This window comes from Pteronotus mesoamericanus, unplaced genomic scaffold (genome assembly GCF_021234165.1).
Source record: "Pteronotus mesoamericanus isolate MK-2021 breed Mesoamerican mustached bat unplaced genomic scaffold, CSHL_Meso_final contig_20, whole genome shotgun sequence".
NCBI lineage: Eukaryota > Metazoa > Chordata > Mammalia > Chiroptera > Mormoopidae > Pteronotus > Pteronotus mesoamericanus.
In genome coordinates, this window is record NW_026555085.1 from 34,224,473 (window position 1) to 34,251,290 (window position 26,818).

General features: G+C 35.2%; 1 protein-coding gene across 43 annotated transcripts in view; it reads left to right on the plus strand.

The window, feature by feature from the left end:
- The window catches only part of LOC129067570 (regulating synaptic membrane exocytosis protein 1), a 197,200-nt gene that overhangs the window by 8,672 nt on the left and 161,710 nt on the right, over positions 1-26,818 (plus strand). For 20 of the 43 annotated variants that reach the window (XM_054569584.1, XM_054569588.1, XM_054569605.1 and 17 more), the window contains exon 1: positions 11,942-12,135. The exons of 13 other annotated variants lie outside the window; for them this stretch is intronic. In XM_054569584.1, coding sequence (XP_054425559.1) covers positions 12,036-12,135 — 100 coding nt within the window. In that variant the 5' untranslated portion in view covers positions 11,942-12,035. Of the gene's footprint in view, positions 1-11,941; positions 12,136-15,798; positions 15,971-24,668; positions 24,751-26,818 lie in introns of those variants that run through there. 10 more of the 43 variants (XM_054569592.1, XM_054569607.1, XM_054569597.1 and 7 more) reach the window with 2 other exon arrangements.

The window sequence follows — 26,818 nt, forward strand, 5'->3', positions numbered from 1 at the left end:
TATAAGATAGTGGCTGAATTTTAAGTGAAATGTGCAATATAATTCATTGGGAGAAAGTCTAGTGATGATTTGTGTCCCCAAGGAACTGAGGAATGAGGCCTAAGAATAAAGAAAGAGAAAAGAAGGTGCCAGCGCGGAGGGAAATGCTGTCAGTTCTGAGACCAGCCATGGGAGCATTGCTGCTTGGTCAGGGGAGTAAGTCACTTAAAATACAAGGAATTTAAAGTAAAAGTTCTCAGATAAAACCAATTGGGAGAAGAATCTGGCACTGGATAACAGGATATCCATCATTTCAGTCCTCTCATTCTTGCTGATTTTTTTAAACTGAGAAAATACAACATCAATATGCCTTTGAATTTTGAAAGAACTCTGTGATTGGCTTCTTAGGACAACTTGCATAGCAAGGGCTGGCTGTTGCTGTTAGGCAGCATTTAGCAGGCCGTTTAGGAGGATGGGATCTGGATTACTGCGAAGAAATATCTGCCAGGGTATCGAACAATGAATGGTTGAAAGGGAGACTGAGGGCCCTTAATAACAGGTGTGAATTCTCCCCTGAAAGACAGATAGTCTCATGGGACCAGGGTGTAGGTTGTGAGCAAAGTAAACTATTGACTATTCATTTTGGGTACCTGACAATTTAAACATCAAGGAGTCAGGAATAAGAGTCTGGGACCCTTGCAAAAATCACGTTGGAAGGGCAACTTGTTTTGTAATGCTTCATATTATTCTTTCGTCATTACAAGTATTAGGAGTATCCTTTTGGGGCTCCACAAATACTGTGCTTACTATTCACACAGAACTTATAATTCTGCCCAGAAGTTGTTGATTTGCTTCTGTTTTTTGAAAGCAAAGAATGTATATTATGTCCTTTTGATAGTCATACTTTCTGTAACCTGTTTCCTGAAGGTTTGAGATTAAAACATTTGGCTCCCATTTATTTATTTGTGTTTAATCTATATACAATATTACATAAATATTGCATAATATACATGATATTAAACAAAATATCTATAAGAATCTCCTACATTCCAGGCACACTGTGCTAGATTCTATAGGAACAGTGATTAAATTAAATACACACATATACATAGATGTATGGGTATAAGATAGATAAAGAGATAGCCATGATTTCTGCCCTGTGGCATTTTTTGGCTATCCAGAGGACTCTTACTGGGGGCTTTATAGACAGGATATACCCCAAGATAAAATTATGTCCTGCTGTAAGAATTTGGCTACAGATATTGTATATATAAAAATATATATTTATTTATAAATATTTATATATATTTATATATATAAAGGATAGCCTCTTTATATCCTTACAACAGTTACAACTTAAGATGGTTCTTTCTTCAAACGCTTGCCTGAACATTTATTTTCTTTCCCCACGAGACTCCATCAAAATGAAGAGAAAAGGAAGTGAACTATGGGTGGATGAGATGTTTGTAGAAGATGGAAAAGGGAAAGTAGACTGCTTTTGGATATAAGAACTTCCCAAGTAAACAAAAGGCTCTGGTGGGGGAGGAGATGTTCACCTGCCCTGAAGCACCTTACAGCGGCTTCATCCTTCTGAGCCTGGAGCTGAGGAGGGGAGCTTCAGATTGGCAGAGTTCTTCAGTGTTTGTTGACGTAACAACGGCAACATACTCTTCATCACTCTTTTATTGTTACCTCCTTTTTAGCCCCTTGCAGGAAAAACAGCCAAATATAATTTCCTGGTAAAAATCAAGAGGAAGTCCAATTAACTGCCTGAGAAAAACTCAGAGATGCTAGAGTAGGTGTGTACCATTCTGGGACCCCCACTCTTACTCGCTTAACCCTGAGCTCCACACTTACTCATCCTAAAGTGAAGGCTACCAGCTCACAGCTCCATTCATTCACAGATGTTGGAGAGAGTTTTAGTGTCCACGAGAGCAGCCTAGCTAAAAAGACATGAAAACTCTCAACAGCAACACACACGAATCTATCCAGTACTCCATTTTAAATTGAATGAACAACAAAGGCCACAAAATTGTGAGGAATGCCAGCAGAATGAACTAAAAAAGATAAACAAGTAGACACATTGACACTAGGTGTAAGAGAGAATTCAAGAACAAAAGTGTGCTTTAAAACCAAACAGATCAAAATGCTAACTCTTGGTCAAGTTTGGTACACCCTGAAATGCCTAACTCTACTTCCAGGGCACCTTCCCCACCCAAACACACAACTATTCTGTGTAAAATATTTTTTGAATAATTAAGGTTAATAACCAAACTTAGAGGGGAAGCTTTGGGTGTCAAAACCCATAGCACTGAAGCACGTGAACAGAGATACTTCGACAAAATGCAAGACCCTATGGCTAGACTCAAGATCACAAACTTGCCTGCAGGCATGAGGTAACTTGCCTAACTAGGAAGTAAGATAAACTAATCTGAGACAGTGAAGTAAAAGCTAATATCAAGCCTGCAAACTCCCTTGGGTCCGGAAGGCCACCCGGAAACTGCTCTCCAGGGAAGCCTGTGTGACACTGCGGATGCCCAGAGGGTGAGTCCAGAGGTCAGAACTGTGAAATGGAGGAATTTCAACACCTTTAAATATGCCATGAAAAAAGGGAAAGATAAATAAACTTTTGGAAGTTAAAAAATAAAGCAGGTTATATACAAAACAGTGGGAATTACACTGCTTTTATATTTATCAACAATCGATTCTAGACTACTACTGATCAATGCCTTCGAAGTTCAGAGCAAAACCATTTCAAAACTATAATTCTACACACACGTAACCATCAATCAATTCCAAGTTCTCAGAAAACCTACTTTGCAATCTCCTTCTGAGAATATTACTTAAAGATGTATGCACTCAGGAAACCGAGATGAATAATCAAGAAAGTGGAACAAATGAGGAACAAGAAATAGTGGAGCTAACCCAGGAATTCAATGCAAAGAACTCCTTGAATGACATTGTGTGCAGAAAGTAATCTGTCCAAATTAAAACTGAAGGTCATTTCTAGGCGGCTCCAAAAGAATATCTTTATATTAAGAAAAATGCCATGGATTCCCAGAAAGAGCTAATGACTAAGTTTTATATGACATTCTTGACCTGATAAAGAAAGGCTGTCTCTTTTTCACCACTAAAACAGAACAACCAAACAGTGAGGGGGAGAAAAAACTAAGGAAAATCATGGTTCAAATATGAGACAAAAAAAATTGTGGCTTTATTAACTGATACAGCCCAGTGGACTGTTAACTTAGGTACATTTTCTGAGTGAATAGGAACCTAGACGGTTCATCTCTAGAAAAAGACAATTAGCATCTTCACATTATGGATTTTCCCTTGGTTCTGGAGTATTTACATGTAATAATATTGTAAATGCCTCGTACTCCTTTTCAGTTTTCAGAAAAACAACATTAAATACTGAACTCATATTTGTTTACACAATTGAATATAAATATTTTGTCCATATCAGAATAAATGTAAAGCATCTTGTATATAGGGGATGAAAGGATTGGGAGATGTGGAGGTAAGCACATGAATATTATTTAAAGTGTTTATGAGTCAGAATATCTCGTTCAAATTTTAAGGCAATAAATAGAGGATAAGGTGCTTTGAAATGTAGAAATGTAGACACCGAGAGTACATGTGCACAGAGGAAAAGCCGTGTGAGGACAGACACAGCTAGAAGTTAATCATCTGCAGCCAAGGAGAGAGGCCACAGAAGAAACCAAACCTGCCAACACCTTCATCTCAAACTTCTAGCCTCCAGAACTGTGAAAAATAAATTTATATTGTTTAAGCCAAAAATAAGTAAGTAAATAAATGTAAAAAAAAGAAAACTATTGGCTTTGAAAGGAAAGGATGTAAAGCAAGTTTAAGTTTCTTATTTAATCAGTTTTAACCATAGATAATAGCTTAAAATTCCCAAATTTTCCAGTATAAATGTAAATAAATTATTTAAAAATTAGAGTGCACTTTGTTAGAAGAACTAAGAAAACAAGTATTTACAAATAAGTTTGGGAAGTGGAATTGATAGTGTGGGCATAAAGGACATGAAGGGAAATGAATTATTGCAGCTACATCTTGAGTTCTTATTTATTTTAGTTTTTTTCACGCGCATGCATTAATTTGATATCTATTAAAATAGGAAAACACACAAAAAAAATGCTCTTTAACAATCTCTTTAGTAAGTAACCAGTTTTGATGTATTCTAGGGCCTTTCATAATTGTCATTGTAGCCAGCCGAACCTCAAAATGGTGATGGCCCTACATGGAGCCGTAACAGAATTGGCTTCTCTTTCCCTTTTATTCACCAATGTTCCGTTGAGTTCCTGCTGTATGACAGGCGCCTACCCAGGCCTTGGGGATGTATTGCTTTAGAGGTGGCCCCTGCCCTTCGGAGCTCTCCCAGAAGAGCCCACCCAGTTGCTTTTGTCCTTTTCTGCCTCGGCTCATTTCACACAGAGGCTGATGAATAAACTTTTATGGACCTCTAACTCCAGTTTCTAACCTTTAAACAAATGATTTCTCTAGTTTCTTCTTTAATTTGCCCTCTTAATCTATGAAGAGAAAAGAGACTTGTAGATTGGCAGTTGGATAGGTTGACATTTAGCACCAATGCCCAACAGCTTTACCAGGCCTGATTTTCTGTTGTGATGCAAAGGACAAAGATAAGAATGGGCGTAAAAGAGAAGAGAGACTGTTTTGTATTGCTAAAGATAAATTTAATTCTCCCTTTCAAACTACTGAAACAGGCATGATTTAGGACGTTAGGTGTTTCAGTTTGAATGCCTTAGAGGGAGTCAGAACTAACTTCTTACAATGCATATGTCATGGACATTAGCTGTTTCAATCATCTGTGCTATTTAAATCTCAGGAAGAGATTGAGAAGACACAAGTAACTGTGTGTGTGTGTATTTGTGTGGTCTGAACTAAGATGCTAATTACTAACTTCTAAGAATATGCGTTAAGAAAATTTTGGACGTCATCACGGTGAGAACCTGGCTTTTTCTGAGTTACAATTTCTGCCTAATATATAAATGACTGAAAAATCTCTTTGATTCTAAAACAGGAGTTATGACTAAAAAGTACTATAAAAAGAAAAGAAATTAAGTCTGTAAATCTAACATGATTATACCTAATAATATTTCTCCCAAATTAATCCATAGCAAGATATGTGTGTCATTTAGTTATATCTGAGATTCCTATTTTGGATCAGGAAAAACTAAATTAAAATCTGGGTTGCACTTTCAAAAATAATCATATGATTTTACATGTAATATATGCTTATAATTTTAATACAGAATGTTTTAGAAGATAGATAACTAAAGGTCATTTTAAGGGGAAACAGTTATGCTTCTAAGTGCATTTAGAAAAATATTTATTTTTGAAGATTTCAGTGCCACCTATTTTATCTCAGTATGTTGTTCTTCAGTACCCTTTTAAAATGCAGAATCATACTGCAGTGTTTTTGACCCATTTTATCCTGTGAATGAAAAGGTTGCTCTTACTTTTGGTTCAATTTAACAGAATAACAGAATCTTAGACCTTGGAGAGACTTCAGAAGCAAACAAAAATCTCTCCTTTTACACACTATTGAACAGAGAAGAGAGTTAATTTCTGCCTGATTTCCTGTCCCTGAAGCCATTTTCTCTTTGCGGCTGGGAGAGCTTGGGGCTTGTCCTGTCCCCTGCTGCAGCCAGGCCCTCTAAGGACTGCTATTTTCTCAGTCCTGCTACTTGTTCTCTCTACAGTCTAGCTCCAATCCTAGCAACCTGGCTTCTAATATATCCCTAAGACCGGGCCCCAGATTTGTGCCTCATTTTGGTTATTAGATCTATGTCTCCGGATTCGTGTAACTGAGTCCAGTTCCACTGCCCAAATCCCACTAGAACTAAACCTTTGCCTTGCCCTCACCAATCCCCACCAGGAATGAGAAGCTGCAACCCAACATAGTGACTTCTGTGGTGCCAATTGCCATATTGGAAACTCAGGCATTACTTTCTGTATTCTTCTTCTTCATATATTGTGGGACATCTCAATTCTCACTGCTGTTCTGGATTTAATAGTTATTACTTGTAGCCATCTTCTTTGTCTTGTTTTACCTACTGAGCTGAACGTCTGCAGTTGGGTCTTGACCTCATTTTGATTTAATTTTTTTAAAGACCCTCTCTCTAAACATGGTTACATTTGGGGGTCCTTGCAGTGATGACGTCAACATATGAATTTGGGAGGGGGACACAAGTCAGTTCACAGCAGTAATATTCATAGGAAGGAAGAGACCAAGACCTCTACGTGTCTGCATACATACATGATAAATATAATGCTTGGCATTTGTCTCCATGGTTTGGGATCTATGAAAAACATAAGATCATCAAGAATATCATTGAGTAGTTACTTTATGAAGGGGATTGATATACAAGCTCATGGAGACACAGATAATTTTAGTCTCAGCCAGAGAATGAATATATTGAGCGTGTTTCTTAACCTCTATGAGCTTCATGTGCTATTGTTTTAGGAACTTGGAATAATCATTATACAGAGCCCATGGATTAGATGTGAAAATTAAGTAGATAATGTGCTATGGGTCTGTGTACCTTGTACCTGATACATAGCAAGAGCTTAGTATATATGTTTATTTCTATAGTACCAAATAGGATGTACAGATAATACATGTTACAAGAACTAGGATGAAAGCCGGACTGCCAAGGCTTCATGTTGGAGCTGGGGTCGAATTTGGGCAGGGGGAATCAGTGTGGCTTTCTAGTCAGAGACAGTGTCATGAACAACGAGACATGATGGAGATAGTTACAGTCCTGGGGACGTTAAGCTTATGGACTTGTGGAAGAAAAAGAGCCCAGGAGTTGCTGATCGAGGGGAGAGCTTCATCCCAGTTCTTTGGGAACTGGGCTGCCTTGGGCAACAGAATGACAAGGATGGATCATATCAGTGACCCTCATCCTCAGCTGTGCTATAGAATTCTCTGGGGAGCTTCTAAAAATTACTAATAGCACCAAAAGGGATTCTGATTTAGTTTGTGGATCTCTCTCTTTTTTTAAAGGATCTCTTCTGGTAATCCTAATGTATAGTCAAGGTATAAACTGCAGAGCTTGATAGTCTTCAAGGACTTTTCCAGATCCCAGCCCTGACCCTTTATAAATTATGAACTGCTGGTTCTTCCATGAGAATTTTTATTTTGTATCATCATCTGAGCTTCCCATAAAAAAATTTTGCTAATTTACACGGGAGCACATTTGACTGGAAAAATCATCCAAAATGACTCAGTTTTGTTCTGGGGACAGAATAAAAAGTTATATATGTCCAGGTATATTTTAGAATTTTATCCCAGGTACTTGAGTTAATTTTGTGATTGACTAGCAGGTATGAATTCTGCACAAGGTGACCATAGTGTTTGGGGGGCCCCAAATAAGGGAGGGACTGAGAACCTTGCAAGTGCCTGGAACAGAAACTGGAAACTATACCTACATTGAGACAATCAGTGGGAAAGTAATTTTGAGAGTCTAGATTATTATACAAATGTGAGCAATTATTATTGTTCTAACACTTGGTCATTCCAGTGGGGTCAAGTGGTAAAATTCTTACAGATCGAGCCATTTCAAGGAAAATGAAATACAAAACTTCAGCCCAGCTCTTCAGCCATCACAGCATAGCTCCAGTTTATAATGTTCACAGACTCATCTTCTCTAACACTTTGTTCTTTCTAACTGTTTAGTATTTATACCCTGTCCATCCTGCATACCATATACTTTTCCATCTCAATTATTTGACATTTGCTGTTCCATCCCTTTGAGTCTCTCGTCTCTCCAGCTATGATTTAAAACTAAGACGAAATTTTACTTCTTCACCTATTTTTCTCCTGAATTATATTTGCATATTTATGTCTTTTCCTGATTAAATGGAGAATTGCTTTTGAATTTATATCCTATTTTATACTTAATGAAGTGAGAGTTCACAGTTAGATTAAGTTGTACACTGTTGGAAATTTCTCTTTTTTTTTAAATTTGTGTAACTACAAAAAAGAAATAATAAATCACATATTTGAGTAGGCAGGAAAGATCTATTTCAAAAGTACTGTTGAGGATAATTGACTATGAGAAATGATAATTTCCCCGTTTTTTAATTCTTGGTATATCAGTCAATAGATACCTCTTCGTTGTACGACAGGAAATTACTTACTTTGTTTCTTGTGTGATTACAGTTTATTTCTCTGTTCCAGAATTCTGTTTCTTTGATTATTTTTAGTAACTTGACATTAATTAATTCTTTGATCTTTAAATAGGAAACCACAAAATTATGAATACTACCACTAGATAATAAATTAGTGTGCATTTTAATGAAAGGAAAAATTTAGTTATCCACAGGAGAAATTATAGTGTGAATTACAATAAAAATTGCCATTAGATTTAAGAAAGAAATAAACCAACATCAATAACATCAATACTAGTAGTTAAAAACAAAAATAATTTTGGGAGAAATGACTGAGAGTTGAGTGATCAGAAAGGAAAGCTGAAAATTTAATTGGTATAATCCCCCAGAAATCTAAATTAGGTTTCAAAGGCTTCAGAAAGAACAGTTTATTTGGAAAATCTTGTTTAGTTTAGAGATTAAGAACCTTTAGGAAACTACGAGATAAATTAAGCATTATCATGAAAGACCTTGTATTTTTCATTGAGTCGGGAAGTTGGGACAGTGATTGGAATTGCTTTAACTCAGTCCACATGTATGGAATTGAAACCACGTGAAAAATTATTGGTAGCCATAAGATGAGTGAACTGTCAGATTTATTAGTAGCCAGGATCCTTACCTCTAGCTTAACAATTCGTATTTAGTTTATGAAACACGATTGCATCTCAAAGAGTCTCTTGGCAGAATAAACACTTTATGATGGATATAGATAAATATTTTTATTATAATAGTGTTTATGATAAAAAAAATTAGAAGCCAATTCAATTTTTTATTACAGGCATTAAAGGGATACCACATAGGTATAGAAATTCTGTATTCTTATATTTATGGCGTAAAAGTTGTTTGTGATAATTGGTAGAAATCTCCAAGTGCCAGAAATGGAATGAGAAAACCAGATCCCTAAGTCCAGGAAGTGATAACTTCAGTAACACCTCTGGTTGAATCAAGACTTGTAATGTCTGGGAGCTTGGGTTGATAAACAACACAGGGCCATGAGGGTCACTTTTTGCCCTTGTAAGAGGCAGGTAATTGGAACTGATGTCTGTGCCTAAGGCCATGACTCTCATGGTGCTTTAGTATTTCCATAAACTTACACTCTGAGGTCAAGATATGGAAGAGCTAGGCTATTCTCATGGAAGGCCTTAGCCTGCTGCGTCCTGTGCATATTTCTTGGTGTACACTCATTTTGCCACAGTCACCAACCACTAAGAATACTGTATTGTACTTAATAATAGGTAAAAGTTAGTTCCCAAAGTTAAGGATGTTGGAATCTAAAGCAAGGTTAACTTTGAGTTTTTGTCAAATTTTCATTCAAATTCTCATTGTGCCAATGACTAGATATGTCACATATCATATCTAAGCCTCAGTTTCCTCACCTGTAATATGGAGATAATAATAGCATTTAAACCTTCAAGACATGGACCTGGTCTAGCTGTTTTTTACTTTAGTGCTTACCATCTTCAATATTCAGGATTTTTGCTAAAAGAAGAAAATTATGAGTGCATGCATGCAGGGATTAATATAACTTGCAAAAAGTAGTAGAATAAAGTCCTGTGTACAACTTGCCTTTTAAGACATAAAGGGAAATGAAAAACAATGAAGAGATCCACGTGGATTGGGTTCAGTCAGTGGAAACATCTCAGAAGAGGTACATTGAAACTGAACTAAGTTTTCACAAATATTGTGTTGTACTACTCGTTATAAAGATTAAGAATCTTGATTTCACTAAGAGAATATAGGATTTACACATATATATATAGATGGTAAGGTTACATATAATATATAATATGTTATATAATATAATATATTTTATATATGATATTGTATTATGTATTATGTATAATTTATATATAATTATATAAGCCATATATAAATATAAATAAAAATAAATATATAAATATAATTTATATATTATATATTACATATATTACGTTTCTCTCTCTCTCTCTCTCTCTCTCTCTCTCTCTCTCTATATATATATATATATATTCTTTTCTGTCCAGAGTTCTGCCATTCATTCTTAAGTGCCAGTGCTTTATACAGTACAGTGTGGTGCACAAGCCAGATAAAACCAGTCAATACAGCAGCAGTGTGTTATTTCCACCTGGACAGTCTTCATTCTTTAGCCCCAAAGAGAACCAGATGCTTTATTTATATCCCATGAAGAGTTTATAATCTAGACATTATTGTAATTTAAAATTACTCAGTATATTTGTCTATGTAAACGTGTACCTTGTTTTTCTATAATAGAATTGTGAGCAGCAGAGGAAATGACATAGACGAGTCAGCTATAGATGAGTACAGATTCTTTCTACTTTTGAAAGTACTTGGCGATAGTTGGAAAATAATATATACATTTACTGTAAGTACTTCAGCACTCTTCCCTTATATGCTGATATTATATGGAAATTAGAAATTCAATATAGTATTGATTATTACTTCACAGAGCACTTGTAAGAGATTTGTGATTTGAAATCAGACCTTTTTTTTTGACATCAATCACTAGGACTATGAAGAATTAAAACTAATTTCCAGGGTATTGTACATGATTAATATTTCAACATTAACAGTATTGACATTTGATTGTAATTAGTTTTATCTGTACTTTCTGGCTGTCATATTAGTACTGAAGTTTAATTTGAAAATAATAGTCTGATGAGGTGGAAGCCTTAGGTTGGTAATTTAGGAATTTAGTTTCTAGGACATGTTAGTCTTGGTATATACTACCTGACTATTTCTGTAAGTGGTTGAATCTTTTGTAATGTTACCCATCATTGTCCCCTCTCAGATTTGTTTTGAAGCATATGAATATGCTTTAGGAAGTGTGGGATATATGCATATGCATTTTTTTTACTACTTACAATATGCTCTGTATTAAAATATAAAAAAGTGATAATTACTAACAGAATAATATGCTTAAATTAAAATTGCATGTACCTGTTTGTTTTCATGAAGAGACTTAGTAGAAGAAAAATATAGTTCCTTTTTTCCCCCGTAAGACTGGGTTATGCATCCCATTTAAAAATCTACCAGGAAAATATAGCTCTTCATAGCCTGGGAGTGTTGTACCATGTCACATACAGTAGGAAGAAGTCCTAGAGCTGAATATATAGATCCCTCTGCTAGGAAAATACAGCAATAAGAAGAGGGAATCTATCTTTAAATATGTAATAAAGAATAATATAAAATAGGTACAAAGATAACCTGATTTCCAATATTTCTCCAGGAAGAAACAAAACATTTTTTTTTCTTTACAAATATAAGAAACTCTCATAAAATTGATTCTAATAGTACTGAGCAAAAGCAGAAGAGTTATGTTTTAAGAAATCATCTTATGGGCTAATGGCCATTCTGCTGTCATAAAAATCCTTTATTTAGCCCTCTCCACAAATAAGCTCACAGCAGGAGAAAGGACACTAGTTAGAGTAATTGGGGAGATGCGTAAACAGAAGGAATGGCTAGGAGCATAGTGTCATCTGGCAGAGAGTTTATTTCCTGAACCCTGTGGATCTGGTTAAAACCCAACAGAGCTGCCAATATGCTTCTCCTCAGTAAATGCTACCAGTCTCCACACCACCAGGCCCATTGAGGCTTGTGTAACGTCTTTTATCCAAGCAAGGCTTTGCAAAGCTGCCCAGTGCCTGCAATGACCTGAGTCAGTCATGCAAAGAGTCTTTCTTATGCTTATACCAGTATTTTCTTTCAGTTTTCATTTTCTGCTGCTCCTAATCCACGGGTTGTCACTGTTCTTGTGGTGGAGGAGGCAGCACATTGCAATTTTCTTAGTTAAGATCTTGAATTTCTTTGAAAGCTAGGCTGAAAATCCCTAGGCTGGATTTCTTTACAAGGTTGCTGTCATGTGTGCACCTGGGATACCTGGCTCTTCAGGAGGGTGGGAAGAAGTGAGGTCTGTTGAATCGGAAGAGGAAACAATCCAGGCCCGGCGAGCAGGTGCTGGTAAGCAACAGACAATGAGTTTGGGGCATGAGAATCCCACTTCATTATTTTTGTAATTTGGACACAAATCTATATTTAGCATTTCCTCTGTATCTGTTTCTCCAATGCACATATTCCCATTCTGTGTGTGTCAGGTATGGAGTGATTTTGTCCCGTTTTCTCAACAGAGCTTGCTAAAGTTCCTTGCTACCAACTTTATCTGCAGTCTTTTTTGCTGAGAGATATTATTAGATTTACCATATAGCCCTAAAGATTATAAAGTGATTAATTGTATTTATGATTTTTTGTGTAGTAGCCAAGTCAAAAAGATTTGAAAGATTAGAATGTTTGTGTTCTCTGAAAAAAGGAAAATAGAAAGTTGCTAAACTATGCATGAGTTTTGTTTATAGTCAATGTATTACATGCTTTGCTTTCTCATGGAAATACAAAGGATAAGAAATAAATGACAATTGGAATCATCATTAGTGGAAAATCAGTCCCCAAGTAGGAAGTTTCTGTCACTTTTTCAAAGTAATGGATACTGCCCTGGCCAGGTGGCTTAAATGGTTGCAGCATCATCCTGTACACGAAAGGCTGCAAGTTCAATTCCCAGTCAGGCACATATCTAGGCTGCAGGTTCAGTCTCCAGTTGGGGCGCGTATGGGAGGCAACCAATCAATGTTTCTTTCTCTCTCTCTCTTCCTCTCCCATCCTTTCTTTAAGATCATTAAAACATATCCTTGGGTGAGGATTAAAAATAAACATCATCCTCCTTATCATTGTCATCATCATAATGGATCCTGGGTTCTTGTGAAAGAACTGAAACCATTTCACAAACAGGCCCTGACCTAGACCACAGTACCTCAAGGTCAAATGGTGTATGTGAAGCAAGTTCCAAATTGCAGTGGACGTTAGGATTTACATGTTGCCTCCCAAGGAAAACTGGCCTTCTGGTCTTTGGAAGTGGCTGTGAAAACACAGCTGAGTGGGAGCCTGTGAAATATGTAACCCCAAGGAGGGATACTAGTGGCTCAAAATGAACAGAGTGCTAGGAACATTTTAAATAAGTAAATAAATAAGTAAATAAATTTCTGAATTAATAGGTGAAAAAGGAGGAATTTTTTTCTACTTATATGGGGACAGCAAACTCAGTGAATGGCACTTATTACTATGCATGGGACCTCAGAGTATATGGTACCCAGAAATGAATGATAAGGTATTTTAAAATAAATTTAACATTAGCCCCTTCTAATATTGATTCTCTATTTTGATTCTGTAATTATGAAATCTGTGTATACCATCTCAGAAACCTTATTTGGCTTATCAGTTATCTTCTGTTAGAAATACAATTTGTTACCATTTGATAAATTTTCTCATATGGTGGCATTTTAGGGATCTCAAGATAATTGTACCAAATTAATATAAATTTATGAGATGAAATGAGGGATAGATATTAGGTTAATAGTATTCCAAATGATTTTGTAATTTGAAATAAGCCATTCCAGGTGATAAATGAGAAAAAAGAAATAGGAAAAAAGACATATGTAGAGGAGATACCTCCAAACATAGGCACAGCATTAGCCATATACAGTATATTAAAATGTTTTAATTTGGTTGTCTCAGCCTACATAGGCTTGTAAGATCCATAGATTGCTAAATTTCAATCAAATAAAATTACGTAGTGCCTATTTGGGGAAATAGGTAAATTGGTTGTTCAAAGTTTTGACTCCTTACATCATTACTCTTCAGCGTACTTGCTGGGCCAGCACTTCTGTCTCTAGACTATAACATTCATATGTCTTCTTATGACAGAACCATAGTAAAAGAAACTTAAATTCAGCAGACAAAGCATAAGACTTCAGCCCCATAAAGTGGCCTGGAAAATCCTTGCTGGCTACAAATGTGCAAAATTGAGGTAGAAGATGGTAGGCCGACTTCTGCATCATTATAGTTTTTCACACCAACTCCCCAGCATATTAACAAAAACTGGCACAACTTTGAGGTAATCTACCAAAATAATAGAGTAGCTGCTACTTACCATGGTGTAGTGAAAAGCTCATACATGTGCTTTCAAGTCAAAGTCAAGTCCAAATCCCATCTCTACTACATATAAACCATGTGACCTTGAGTAAGTTCATTCGCTTTTCTGAGCCCCTTTAATGTGGGGCAAGAAATACTGATTTTGCCATTAGCTTGTGAGAAATAAATGAAGAAAATAAAGTTAATACACAGCACAATATTTGGCACATAACAGTGATTCAATTAATGATTATTTCCTAAAGTCTAATCCCCAGCAAAAATTTGGCCAGTTTTAACTCAAGACAGTTTAAAGCATACTTGAAAGTTTGGGGGGGGGGGAAAAAAGATTTTAAATAGAGAGTAAAATCATGTTTTTTTAAGAGGGGAAAATTATTCAGTTTATTTGAAGTTGATATTTTTCAGTGGGTTTGGTGATGATGAGATAATCCATGTTTCAGAATTTTTTCCTTATCAGATAATTATTTTTTACAAACATATATGATTTAAGCACACACAGTGCATTCAGTTAAAATAAATGAAAGGTGGTTCTTTATTTTCCCTCTATTATCATTTGATCATTTCATTTTCTAAAGCAAACGAAAAGCAGTTTGCTTCTACTTTTCAATAATATTCCCTAGTGGGTTAGAGAAGTATATCATTCGGTGTTCACTGTTGTTTCTGGGAACTGAACTATGTGCTATGATAAAAATGAAATTAGTGGAGAGACATAATTTAAAAATCAACTAATTTTGTTGCTCTTGTGGTTATTCTGTGTAATACATGGTATAAGATGAATAAAGTAAATGTGGTGACTTGAGAGGTTAATGATTCTATCTCAGTGAAAAATGTATTAGACTCTGAATTGTGACTCTACAATTATCAAAGACCTGCATCTTTTAGAATATTGGAAATAGGAGCTTCTCCCAACTCCCTGGCAAAACCTCTCTGGGGTTGTCCTTTTGCCCCCTGGAGATGAGTTACTAATAACACGAGGCTGGGCATCCCGGAACAGCCTGAAGAAGCACTTTTGTCCTTGTTCTCAGCAATCACTCCTGTACTCCTGGTTTATACCTCCTTATGCCAGTTGTTGTCATTGGACTAAGATCTCTCAGATAAGGAAACTGCAGAGCAAATGATCTGTTACACGGAGCTTTGACAGGACCATTGCCAGTGATTGATAATGGGACCAAATCATTTCAGGTGAGTTTTCTGTGGTCCGCAAGCCAGCAGGGGTCTGCATGACTTTGTCATCTTAGCCCACGGATACCTCAGTGCACTGTCACTGAGGGGATAGAAAGAGGAGCTGGAGCTCTTCAAGCATTTGCCTGAGTCTTTCTCCTGTGCTGGCTTTAAGGGACCACAGTGTTTCATGTGTCTGCCTACAGGAAGGTAGCGTCTTCTCTGCCTTGTTTCAGGAAATGGTTAATTATGGACCTACCAGAGCTTTGGTGTTTGCTGTGGGAACCTCTTTAGTATAGCACAGAGCACTGTAGATGAATGCGGTAATCAATGAGAAGCTGTACACTGCAGAGATCTGTTTTGATGACAACAGCACTATGGCCTTGTTTAGTGTCTCCGTTGTATAATGTTGGACACTGCAGGGTTTGTTGTGTTTTTTTTTTTTTTTTAATTTAGAATGCAAGAACCAAAGGGAATTTTTTAAAGACATTTTTTTGTGTTTCGATGGGTTTTTAATAGTGTTGTGGATTTGCTGCTATTGCTAGCTAGAATTTAGTGATTTGATGCCAGTAGCATTTATTTAACCACTCCGATGCTGCTGTTATGTTTGCTAGATTTCTGCAGTTTCTACCACTTCATACGTTGCTCTCGGGAACAGGTAAACTAAGCCATAATATTAATCTTATGTATAGATATAAAATTAATGCAATATATTGTTTAATTATCCAATGAGTAAGATACTAAAATGCTTCACTGATTCTATCAGTAGATAATGAGGAGTATTTTACTTTGAACATGGAAATTACACAAATATCATTTTCGAATACAGTGGTGAGCACCTAGTTGCATTGTATGAAGTTATTTTCATGTTTGTTTTAAATGAATATTTGAAATGCATATTAAATTGTCTACAATTTTGTATTTAACTCTTATTTAGAAGTGTATGTATATATTACACAATTAATCCTGATGTATTTTCCTTCGGTGATTGATCAAAGAAAGTTGTTTTCCTTGTTTACTGGTTTCACTAAAATTAGAAGCTTTAAGAGTTTAAGCTTCTTAAAAGTATTAAGATATCAGCCTATATACAGATTGCTTTTTGAAGTATTTAGACAAAGGCTCTCAAGGCCTGGTTTCTCCTAGTTGACAGTTATTTTAGAGCACGTTGTGGAAATGCCTGTGTTTTTGTTAAATGCTAAGCTTTGGATTAAAGGGAAGACTTCAAGTAAGGAGAGGACAGAGCCCAGAGAGAAAGAAGGAAAAGGAAATACAAGCTTTTGGGTCAGAGTTGGGTGTGTGACCTTGGGTGACAGAGTGACTAACCCCTTCTGGCCCTTGTTTCCATTCTGCTGGTTTAAAAAGAGGCTCTCATTCTCTGTGGGAACGGCACGGCTTTGTTCAGGTGCTCAGTCATCTGATGATCATTTCTCTGTAGAAAAGGTACTCCTATTCCGTTTTTAAAGGTATGCAGTTTGCTTGAAGGAGAAAAAAAGAAGTCTTTTAGTTTTTTTTCTTCTTTCCTTTGCAGTGTTTTAGCAGCTCAGGCCTTTTTAAGAAGAGAGATTATGGATGGCTCTTTCAAATTAAACTAGCCCATCTCTCGACTCTGTTGTAACTAGTTTGCAAAATAGGCCTGGAGCAAGTTTGAGGTGTCTTGAGGGCACCTGCTGTCAGACCGTCCTCCTTGGGAGGGGAAGGGTGCATCATATGTTCTGCTGCAGCCAGATAAGGGGCTGGGTGCAGGGCCGCTGGGGCCCTGAGAGCCCACCAGGCACATGAGCACCCCTGGCTGCGCCCTCGCTCCCGCTCAGGTGCAGCTCGCACTGCTGAGGGCGGCTGGGGAATGCACCTGCCTGCCCTTCTCAGCAGCTGGCTTTCACGAGGTCCACTTTCTGCTGAGGGCAACCTTAAAATCCAAAAGATCAGAAGCAACTAGAAAAGAAGCAGCCAGTAACCTCCCATTTGCAAAAGTCTGAATCAGATTGCTGCCTACCAAATGCTAGTTAGCATTCATGAGTCTAGATTAATTAAACATGTTTTTTGGGAGAACAGAAGTGTTTTATTGTAAATTGAGCCATGTGTTGCAGAGTGGCTAATCCTTGCTAGCTGAGAAGGATTATGAATCTTGTGTTCATGGTCATACCTACTGGGTCTTTTTAATGGTGACACTTATTACGAAAGAAAGGCTGAGGCAGTGACAGTTCATGCTGCCACACAAATGCACGTAAGAAATGGAAAAAAACAATGATCAATTTATCTAGGTCGAAGGAACCAGTTTCTTTGATTAGTAGTCTCAACACATGTAGGTATGAGGGCAATGACTTTATCAGAAAACTGATACTCTGTCATACAAAAGAACGTCTGCTCAAGCCTCTTTCAAGTTTCTGATTTTATGCAGTGCTGTTAGTTATTAGCGCATGGTTAGAAAGATCTTCAGGAGAAGGAGATGTTTTCCTTTTGGAGCATTGCCTGTGACTGTTTCTGAGAAGAATTCTGTCAGAGAAACAATGGAAGTCATTTGAAAAACAAAGACAAAACTAATCTGGGTGGACAGCAAGTATACATGTTTCCCTGTATTTCTCCAGGTAATTCAGAGGCATTTTTAATGAACGAAATAAATACTTTCTGTTCTTCTCAATTTTCTAAATCCAGTGAAATTAGGAATAAGCATGTCAAACTATAAAGTAGAGAAACCAAAGAAAGAGTTAATAATTATCTTATAATAATATTAATAATCAGGAAGGCTTTTGTAATACTTATTTTGATGCCTGTAAAGTGTAGGTTAATGAAATGGATTCAGATTTGTATATAGCCTGCTTCAAGTAGGACAACTTTTGTCTTTAAAAAGGCAATTGTCATAACCATATAATGAGTTGGTCAGTTCTTTGCAGAAATGCAACCAAAAAATTTGAAAGTTACTTAATTTAAATCCATTGTTTCAAAGAAGGTTTTATATGAGTTGTATGAGTTTTAAAGACCTGGGAGATAGATTCTGATTTTGGTAAACTGTAAATATTGAACAAACTTCAAAACCAGCTTCAGAAAAGGGGCCATATTGATTGTAATAGATGGATTCTGACAACATAGTTTTAATTGTATAACATCCCTCAGATATTTTAGTCTTATTCATAGGTTTTGAAGATTTTTTTTTCTTAGTAACAAGAAGCTGGTAGCCTTGCAGCACTCCCCCCTGCCCCCCCGCTAGAGAATGCTTAGCCCTTGAATCTTGGCAGATCAAAGCTGGAACAATTTTTTAATCCAGTTTGAAGATTTTTTTAAATTTCAAGATTATATTTTCTAATTATTTAAAATATATGAAGTTCATTATTATCTTTTCTATATTTTTCTTTATTGTAAATGTCTTTGAAATTTTTTAAGGCACTCATCAGGGAATAAATATTAACCCATCTACATGTAGTAAGTTCTCTTGTTTATTGATATTAAAGGCTTTTTAAAACTATGATTAATTAGACTCTTGATAGTTCACAAAAAAGTGCTTTCTGAGGTGACTTCCCTTGTCCTTTGCATGTAATCACTAAGCTCATTTGCTCTGAGCATGGCTTCTTGATTCCCTAAGTGTCTAGCTGAAATAGGGGTCTTACTGAAAGCGTACTGCTGAGGCTGAGAACCTGCCGGAGGATAACTCTGGGAGCTACAGGTAAAGCGCCAAGGCAGCAGAGCCATGTCCCAGTCTGAATCACTCCTCTATCCAGACTCTTTAACCATTTGTTCTTCATTTTGACATAGATCATGAGACCTTCAGAGAAATAAAGGAAGCAATGGGCTCTCTACAGAAAAACGCTTATGCACACAAAATTTTATATACAATTCTAAATAGTATATGGATCCCTTAAATCAATGGACCATATAACGGGTCATATAACCCAGGTTACAACCATGCCTTAAAGATTATAAAAACAAATTACTTGACATTCAGTGGTAGAAAAAGTCTTGCCTACATGAAGGTAAGTTGGTTTTCTCCTATGAATAATGAATAAACCCAAGGCCTGCTTTGAAATGCTCTTGCTTTAAAAAAAACTTAATTACTATTTGATATTTTCATGGACTATGTTATTCTGCATTATAGTAAAAATGTTCACCCTAAGCTTAACTCTCCAAAAATATAAATAAATGATGAACTATATAAGGGGGTTAGGGATGACTGAAAAATCACATACCACATAGAGCACTTTTCACTTATATGAGTAGGGGACTGTATTTTATATAAACCGACATTATTTCACTTTTACTTCACCAGTGAGGGCTTGTTTCTGTTCAGAAGGCCTTGACAGACTAGTTTTGTTTTTTTCTCTGATAGCAGGCTTCTTTGACAAATACATAGTGATTCCCTGACTTCATATACTAGTTTTGTTCTAAATCAGTCATTTATAGACGGCTTTATTTAGCATTTGTTTTAGTCTGTACAATTTTACTGTCATCAGAACTATTCCATGATGACAGAACAATGTTGGACAAATACAGCACAAAATAAGAGCCCTCAAAATATCTGTTTAATCTAAAAGACCCTTTAGAATATCTGTGAGAAACCCAAGGGTTATAATTAGGAGAAGGATCTGTTTGTGGAGTTTTTGCTTGAAGTTGTCCCTTTTGAGTTTGCTATCCAGAATCTGTGAACAGGCCATCTGTAGTCTCCGTGTTTGCTCTGGCTGGTTTTACAAAGCTAAATTGTAGTGGTTACAGTTTTCATGCCTGTGAACTAACTGCACATCTGGATGTTTGATCTAAAATATAATGCGATAATAATTACATTGAACAAATATCGTGGTAGGCCTAAAGATCTGGGGTGTGTGTGTGTGTGTGTGTGTGTGTGTGTGTGTGTCATTAGAATTATTAGTGTATCACTTTGAAAAATATAAAATTATAAAAATTCTTGATAATTTAAATCATAAAGGCTAGCAAGGTGTCTCCTTCTGATGTTCGTATCCCTTTCAACAATAAAAAAGAAATAGCGAGGCTATAGTAATACAGAGTTTTTTTCACTTGAAAAATTAATATTTAGCCATTTGACTACAGTTGCAACAATCATTTTAATGCAGTTTCTTTAAAGATATATTTCAAACATGAATAATAAGTATTTTGTACCTAAAACTAAATGCTACTTACAGTTTTGCGAGATAGGAGGAAAATTAGATCAAGTTTAGGATATGCTATTAACTGACTATTTCGTTTTAAACAGCAATGGAATCTAAAAAAAGAAAAACAGACTAAGCAAACAACTAGAACAGGAACAGAGTCACAGAAATGGAGATCACGTGGAGGGTTATCAGTGGGGACAGGGAGAAGGGAGAATGGGGGAAAAGGTTTAGGGCATAAGAAGCCCAGTTGGTATGCACAAAACAGACATGGGGATGTTAAGAAATAGTATAGGAAATGGAGAAGCCAAAACACTCATATGTACTAATGATGGATGTCAACTAAGCAGCGGGGGTGCTGGAGGGAATGGGGGTACTGGACAGAGCGGGCAAAGGGAAGAACATGGGACAATTCTGATAGCATAATGAATACAATATACTTAATGAAAAATTAAGAAGAACAAAAAATAAATAAATAAAACTTGCCAGGCAGGAAATGAAATAAAATGAGATAAGCCTTCAAGTAAATATGCAAATAAATAAATATGTAAATAAGCCTTCTTTGGGAAAAGTTAAGGTAAACTATGACTTTTTCTTAATGTTGGACTAGTATAATCACTGTTATAATTTGATATTTCTCATGGGTCCATCCATTTCTCCAGATCATTCTTGCTGTGGTCAGTAAGCCATTTTAGCTAAAATGTGTATTGGTTTATATGGAAATCATGTACAGTATATGATCTTATTTTGTTAAGATTGTTGGAATTATTCTGTCAATGTTAAATTTATTGGAAAAACTTAATGATATTTACTGTCTTTGTGATATTACTCTGTATCTTAATTAGAAAGCTTTCTTAAAGATTTATAAAATATGCATTAGAAAACACAAGAAAAGTTATTATTCTTAACATTATTGAAATGATATTCAATTTAATATTTTTCACAAATTGTTCAAAGAATAATTTCAAATTTTAGTTTTAATCTTACTGAAAATTATAGATATCAATGATAACAATACTGTTTCAATTTTCCACCAAATATCTGTTAATTTTACAATTTAATCCACTTGCATAATCATAAATGATAACATATAAATATATGTAATACCCTAGAAATGATTGCTTTGTTCACTTTGTTTTTACTCTTACTTAAGAAACATAAATTTTGGTTAATTATTTTTAGAAGACAATTTAGCCACTCTGTGTATAGGACAGTAGGCAAAGAACAATTAACCCTCTATTTCCCATTTTTGGTACTACTTTCACAAACTATCAAGATAGAATATTCAAAAGGAGAAAATAATGAATATTTATAGTGCATTGAATCCTTAATTTTAATACATCATAAATCTTCAGCAGTGTTTGATAAACAGTTACTACATGTTTCAGCTTTTTGTGGCATTGATGAGCAATGATTTATTTTTGAATTATAAAACCTTAGCTTCAAATCCCTCATTCTGGATAGCTGAGTTTTTCAATATGCTAAACATTTGCCAGCCAGCTTGGTGCTATTGATTTTATTTACATTATTTTAATTAAAATCTTTCTTATCAGAATTGTACATTACTTGTTTGTTTGTTTTTAACTAGGAAGTCTGCAAAAAGGATTTCATCCTGCTTTCATGAAGGTTTATGTTTCAAAACAATTTACGTTGCCAAATAACTGTTGTTTTAACATCAATTATTATGTTGCCTGTTAGTACAGTTATAAGCTACTCACAGTATCACAGCATTAAGGGCAGACAGACACCCTAACCTGTTTGTATGATTTGTTTGTTTTGTTTTGCATATCCTTGTCGATTCTTACTGCTGCCAGTGTGCTATCTATATCAGCCCCTTTGCTGTTTAGCGATGTGCATCTTCACTGGTCCGTCGGGCTGAATAACAAACTCTCATGACTGCTACTATAAAATCATGAGTGAAAACCGGCTGGATTTTTGAAGGAATAAAATATAGGAGCTCAGATTTGTGATAGTGGTTTTTGCTAGATAAAAACCCTTTTTCACTTGCTTTCAGTCTTTGGCAAGATTCACAAATAGGCTAAGATAATTTGCTGTTTACTGAATTCTGCTGTTTACTGTATTCTACTGTTTAAGCTATGGAAAAGCTAACACCTGTACATCAATTGCATTTTCAAGTTGTTTCCCATTGTAGCAAAGATATTTTTAGATTGATGAATAGAAAAATCTACATTAAATTGAAAGTGGTTATAATAAATATATTTAATTATGTTTTGTGTATAAATACTTAATTTTATTTTAATTCTCACTTCAAAATCTACCAAAGAGGCTTAAGCTCACTACCAAATGTAAAATTACAGACATTTGAAATAAGTTCAAAATTGGTTTAAAAGTTTGTATAATACATAAGTTATGTATTATACATACATAAAATAATACATAATACATAAATACAAAAATAATACATAAAAAGTTTGTATAATACAAAAGGGTGGAAAATTTGGTTGCAGATTTAACCAAAAATATGCTTGCACCCGAGCTCTAAGAAGTTTTCCATCAGTTACAAAATTTATAGCTTCCATAACAAAATAATAAACCAGTTAAGTACACACAAGTTTTTCCTGATATTGAAACCAGAAAGAAGTTTCTTCTGTGTAGTTTCAGAGAAGACAGAAGCAGCTGCATGGTCCATGTACGAGTAACATCAGCACCATGACACACACGTATAGCGCCACGTTAAAGGGCCGTGTCAAAACGGAGCTGTGGGAGCAGTGCGGGGGAAGGGACTGTGCAGAAACGCAGTGTAAGTACAGGAGCATAGTTGTGTGATAGTCTCGATTAATTCAGAGTTAGATCTTGTAATATCTTAACTGACTTACTGCAGCCCTCACAAGGACCTCTGCAGATATTATTGCTTTAAGTTAAATGTTTCAAAAATATCGAGGTACATTGTATTCAAAAAGATAGACTCTGTGAAATGACTTGGGAGTAGTTCAGTACAGCTAGGGAATAATTGTGGCCTCATTGATTTAAGCAGTCAGACACACTGGGTATTAGGTTTGCCTTGCATTTCTGAGCAGAAGGCTATCACATTCTTAAGAGAGCCTGAGGCCAAATCAAGAAAACATTTTGAGCATTTTAAGTCTAGGTTAGTGAGACTTCCTGATTTTTTAAAGCAATAGGTTTTATGAAAATTTAAGATGAAGATATTTTGAAATTATTATAATGGAAAGATCATTTTAGACTGTGATTAACCCAAACCTTAAATATTTAGGAACTCTGGAAGAAAAACCTTTTTTTTTGAGTCATTCGGTTAATCTTTGGCCAACCTTAAGTTCATTTGCTTTATAATAAAAAAGTTTCTATGCTATCTATTTGCATTTGTGAATATTACTTTTTTCCCTCCATTGTCTTTTGTGCTTCCCCTTGAATCATCTTCCATCACATGGAGCTGGAGCACATTGAAAGGGACATGTTCCTACACAGCTTGAGCTCTTTTGCACTGCGGCAGAGGCTTAGACCAGTGACCTTGCAGTGGTTTGCAACCTAGTTTCCTATGGTTCTATTTTTGAGGTTTACAAATATAGATACTTAGCATTTTTCTGTAGAACATTGTTGAGGCATAAAATCTTCTTCAAATTTCTATGCCTAGTGCTTTCCCACTGCCAGTCAAGGAATTTCCAAGTTAAAAAGTTTTCTGATATGCCTACAAATTATTTGTTTGCATAACCAAAATTAAAATAAAGACAAACAGAAAACAAGACAAAAAAAGGAAAGGAAAATAACTATTTACAGTAACTTGCTTTAATGGAGCTCTGGTTTTAAAACATCTATATTACCAAGAATGTTTGCTAGAATAAATTTGTTTTCTACTATTTTATAGCTTAACATATATTCTTAAAGTATAAACAGTGTCAATCCTTTATAATTACGTCCATTTCATTCTATATACCCTTCAATTCATCTTTATTGTCATTTGACTATTATTCTTATTATCTAGATCTCCAAAACGATGATAACTGATCTCCATATTTTTCATTTTTAATTCTTTGGATGTAGAGGCGGGTAGGAATTGATTTGACATTTAGAAATATTATTGCAAATTAATATTACTTTGCTAGCGTTGCCTGGGTGTGAAATCTGGATAAAAACTAACATTTTCCTTTATCAAAGATATTTACATCTAGAGTGCTTTCTTATATGTGCTGTGAACTTGCCCAGCACTACAATTTTTTAAACCTGTGGTTAACATCCAGTCCCCAAACAATGAAAACAAATAAACCCCAATTTTTTCCACAGGGTTTCCTGGCTGGTTATTCCGAGGCTTTGCACGTGACAACCTGTTCTCCCACGTGAATGGAATACTCAGTGTCAATGTGGAAGCCTGGTCAGTTGGAAAGTTGCAGTAAAATTTTTCCCTCTGTGTGCAGCACTTCCCAAATTCTTATTTATGAAGAGTCATTGTGTTAGAAGAAAAAAGAAGTTTCCCTAAGATTGTTAATTTTGTGATTTGCTATTCAGGGTACTTTACTATTTCGTATTTATACTCTAGGGAAGAAATTTTTCAGTCATTAGGCCTGAAACCATATTTATACATGAAATTTATTCCTCTCCAAATTATTTGTGGAAATCTTTTTGCCCTGTCAATCACCTTAGACTTTTTTCCACATACATTTTAATTATCATTTAATACAGGTGATAAATATAGTCTGATCTAGATTTCCTGAAGACCTTGACTACCTTTATGTTATTATTAAAAGGCACAAAGGTGTGTGTGTGTGTGTGTGTGTTCGTTCTGTGTGTATGTGTGTTCAGTTTTTGTTGTTGTTTAAAACTTTCAGGAACTTTCATTTATCAGCCTCTTCTGGGTCCTGTAACATTAGGTCAATGCAGAGATAAAGAGGACATTGAGCAACAGAATGTTTTGGGAGTGTTTCCTGAACCCTAAAGCCTCATGTAGTCTTAAAAATTTAATTATGAAATTTTCAAAACCAGGAAAAATTAAACTGGTAACTAATGTTTATCTTCTCAAATAGCTTTTTATTTTTCAACGTGTTTTAGCCAATTTAAAGTAAAGTCACAAAATGTTCTGTGCTTTCCTACAGCCCCATCATCCAGGGTGACCCTATTACATATTAAAACTTACAGTTGTTATTTTTTAAGACCATCAGCCTTGTTATTATTTAGATTATTTTGTTAGGAACATTAAAAAAGGGAAATCTGAGGAAGTTAGGATGTTTATAACCCATTAGAATATCAATATTAAAAGGTATTCCATAAATGCCTATATCAAATTACTTTTAAGTTATAAAACAAGATGGTTTCAAAAAAGATTTTCAGGGGTATCCTGTGCCATCAGATAACAAAATGTATATAAAGGGATAAAATAGTCCACTAGTTTCATAATTTGGAGAAATTTAATATGAAGGATTTAGTTTATACACCATATGTATTCTGTTCTCCCACAAAAATATATAAAGAAGTGACAAAGTGACAAAGATTTAGGATACACAGTGCAAGCTTATCAAATTAATTACTTCAGAGTCCAGATACTTTTTGGGTGGGAGTTAATCTAATGTATAGATTGTTTTAGTATAGATTGCTTGACTATAGTATTCTTAATCCCTTAGGCTTCCATTGACTTAGTGGAAATCAGCGGGAAGATTTATATTACTGTTTCTATATATGTTAATTTTTCTCATCGTTTAACAATTGAAATTTAAAAATATTCATTTATTTTGAACACTTGAGCCTCTGGTTTATACCAGCCAATTAATAATTTTTATAATCAAAATGAATTCAAGATTTTTCTAAGCCCATTTCAAAACATACATATTTTGCAAAGATTACTGATTTCAACTATGCTAGTTATACCTATTTAACTATAAATAGGATCTCTAACACTGTGATTTTATATTTGTAACCTCAGTTATGTATTATACAAGAAAATCTATTACTAAAGTTTTTTATAGTTACAAATCTGGCAAAGCTCATTTAATCCTCATAAAACTTTTGCAAGCAGTGGCATTATCCCCATTTATAGAGGAGGATACAGTTTATAGTAATGAAAGGCTGTTATCAAGGTCACGCACCTACTATGACAGAGTTAGGGATAGAGTCACAAGTCTCCAACTTCTAGCGCAATGCTCCTTTTTACAGAATAGCTGGTTCTTATGTTTTATTAACAAAACCATATAAATATAAATATCAGATAAGACATAATGTTAATAGAAAAATTAAAATATAGTATGTTCTCTGATTATTCAAGGTTTCAAATAAGTAATCTGTGGAGCAGAAAAAAAGTATTTTAATTTTTACATGGCATTAGAATTGACAGAAATGCTTATCAGTATTATTATTGGAAATACATTTTAATATATGTTTCTGTCATGCTTTATATAGTTGAAAAAGCGATTTCCTGACCATTATCCTACCCTTGAAATAACAAAGGAATG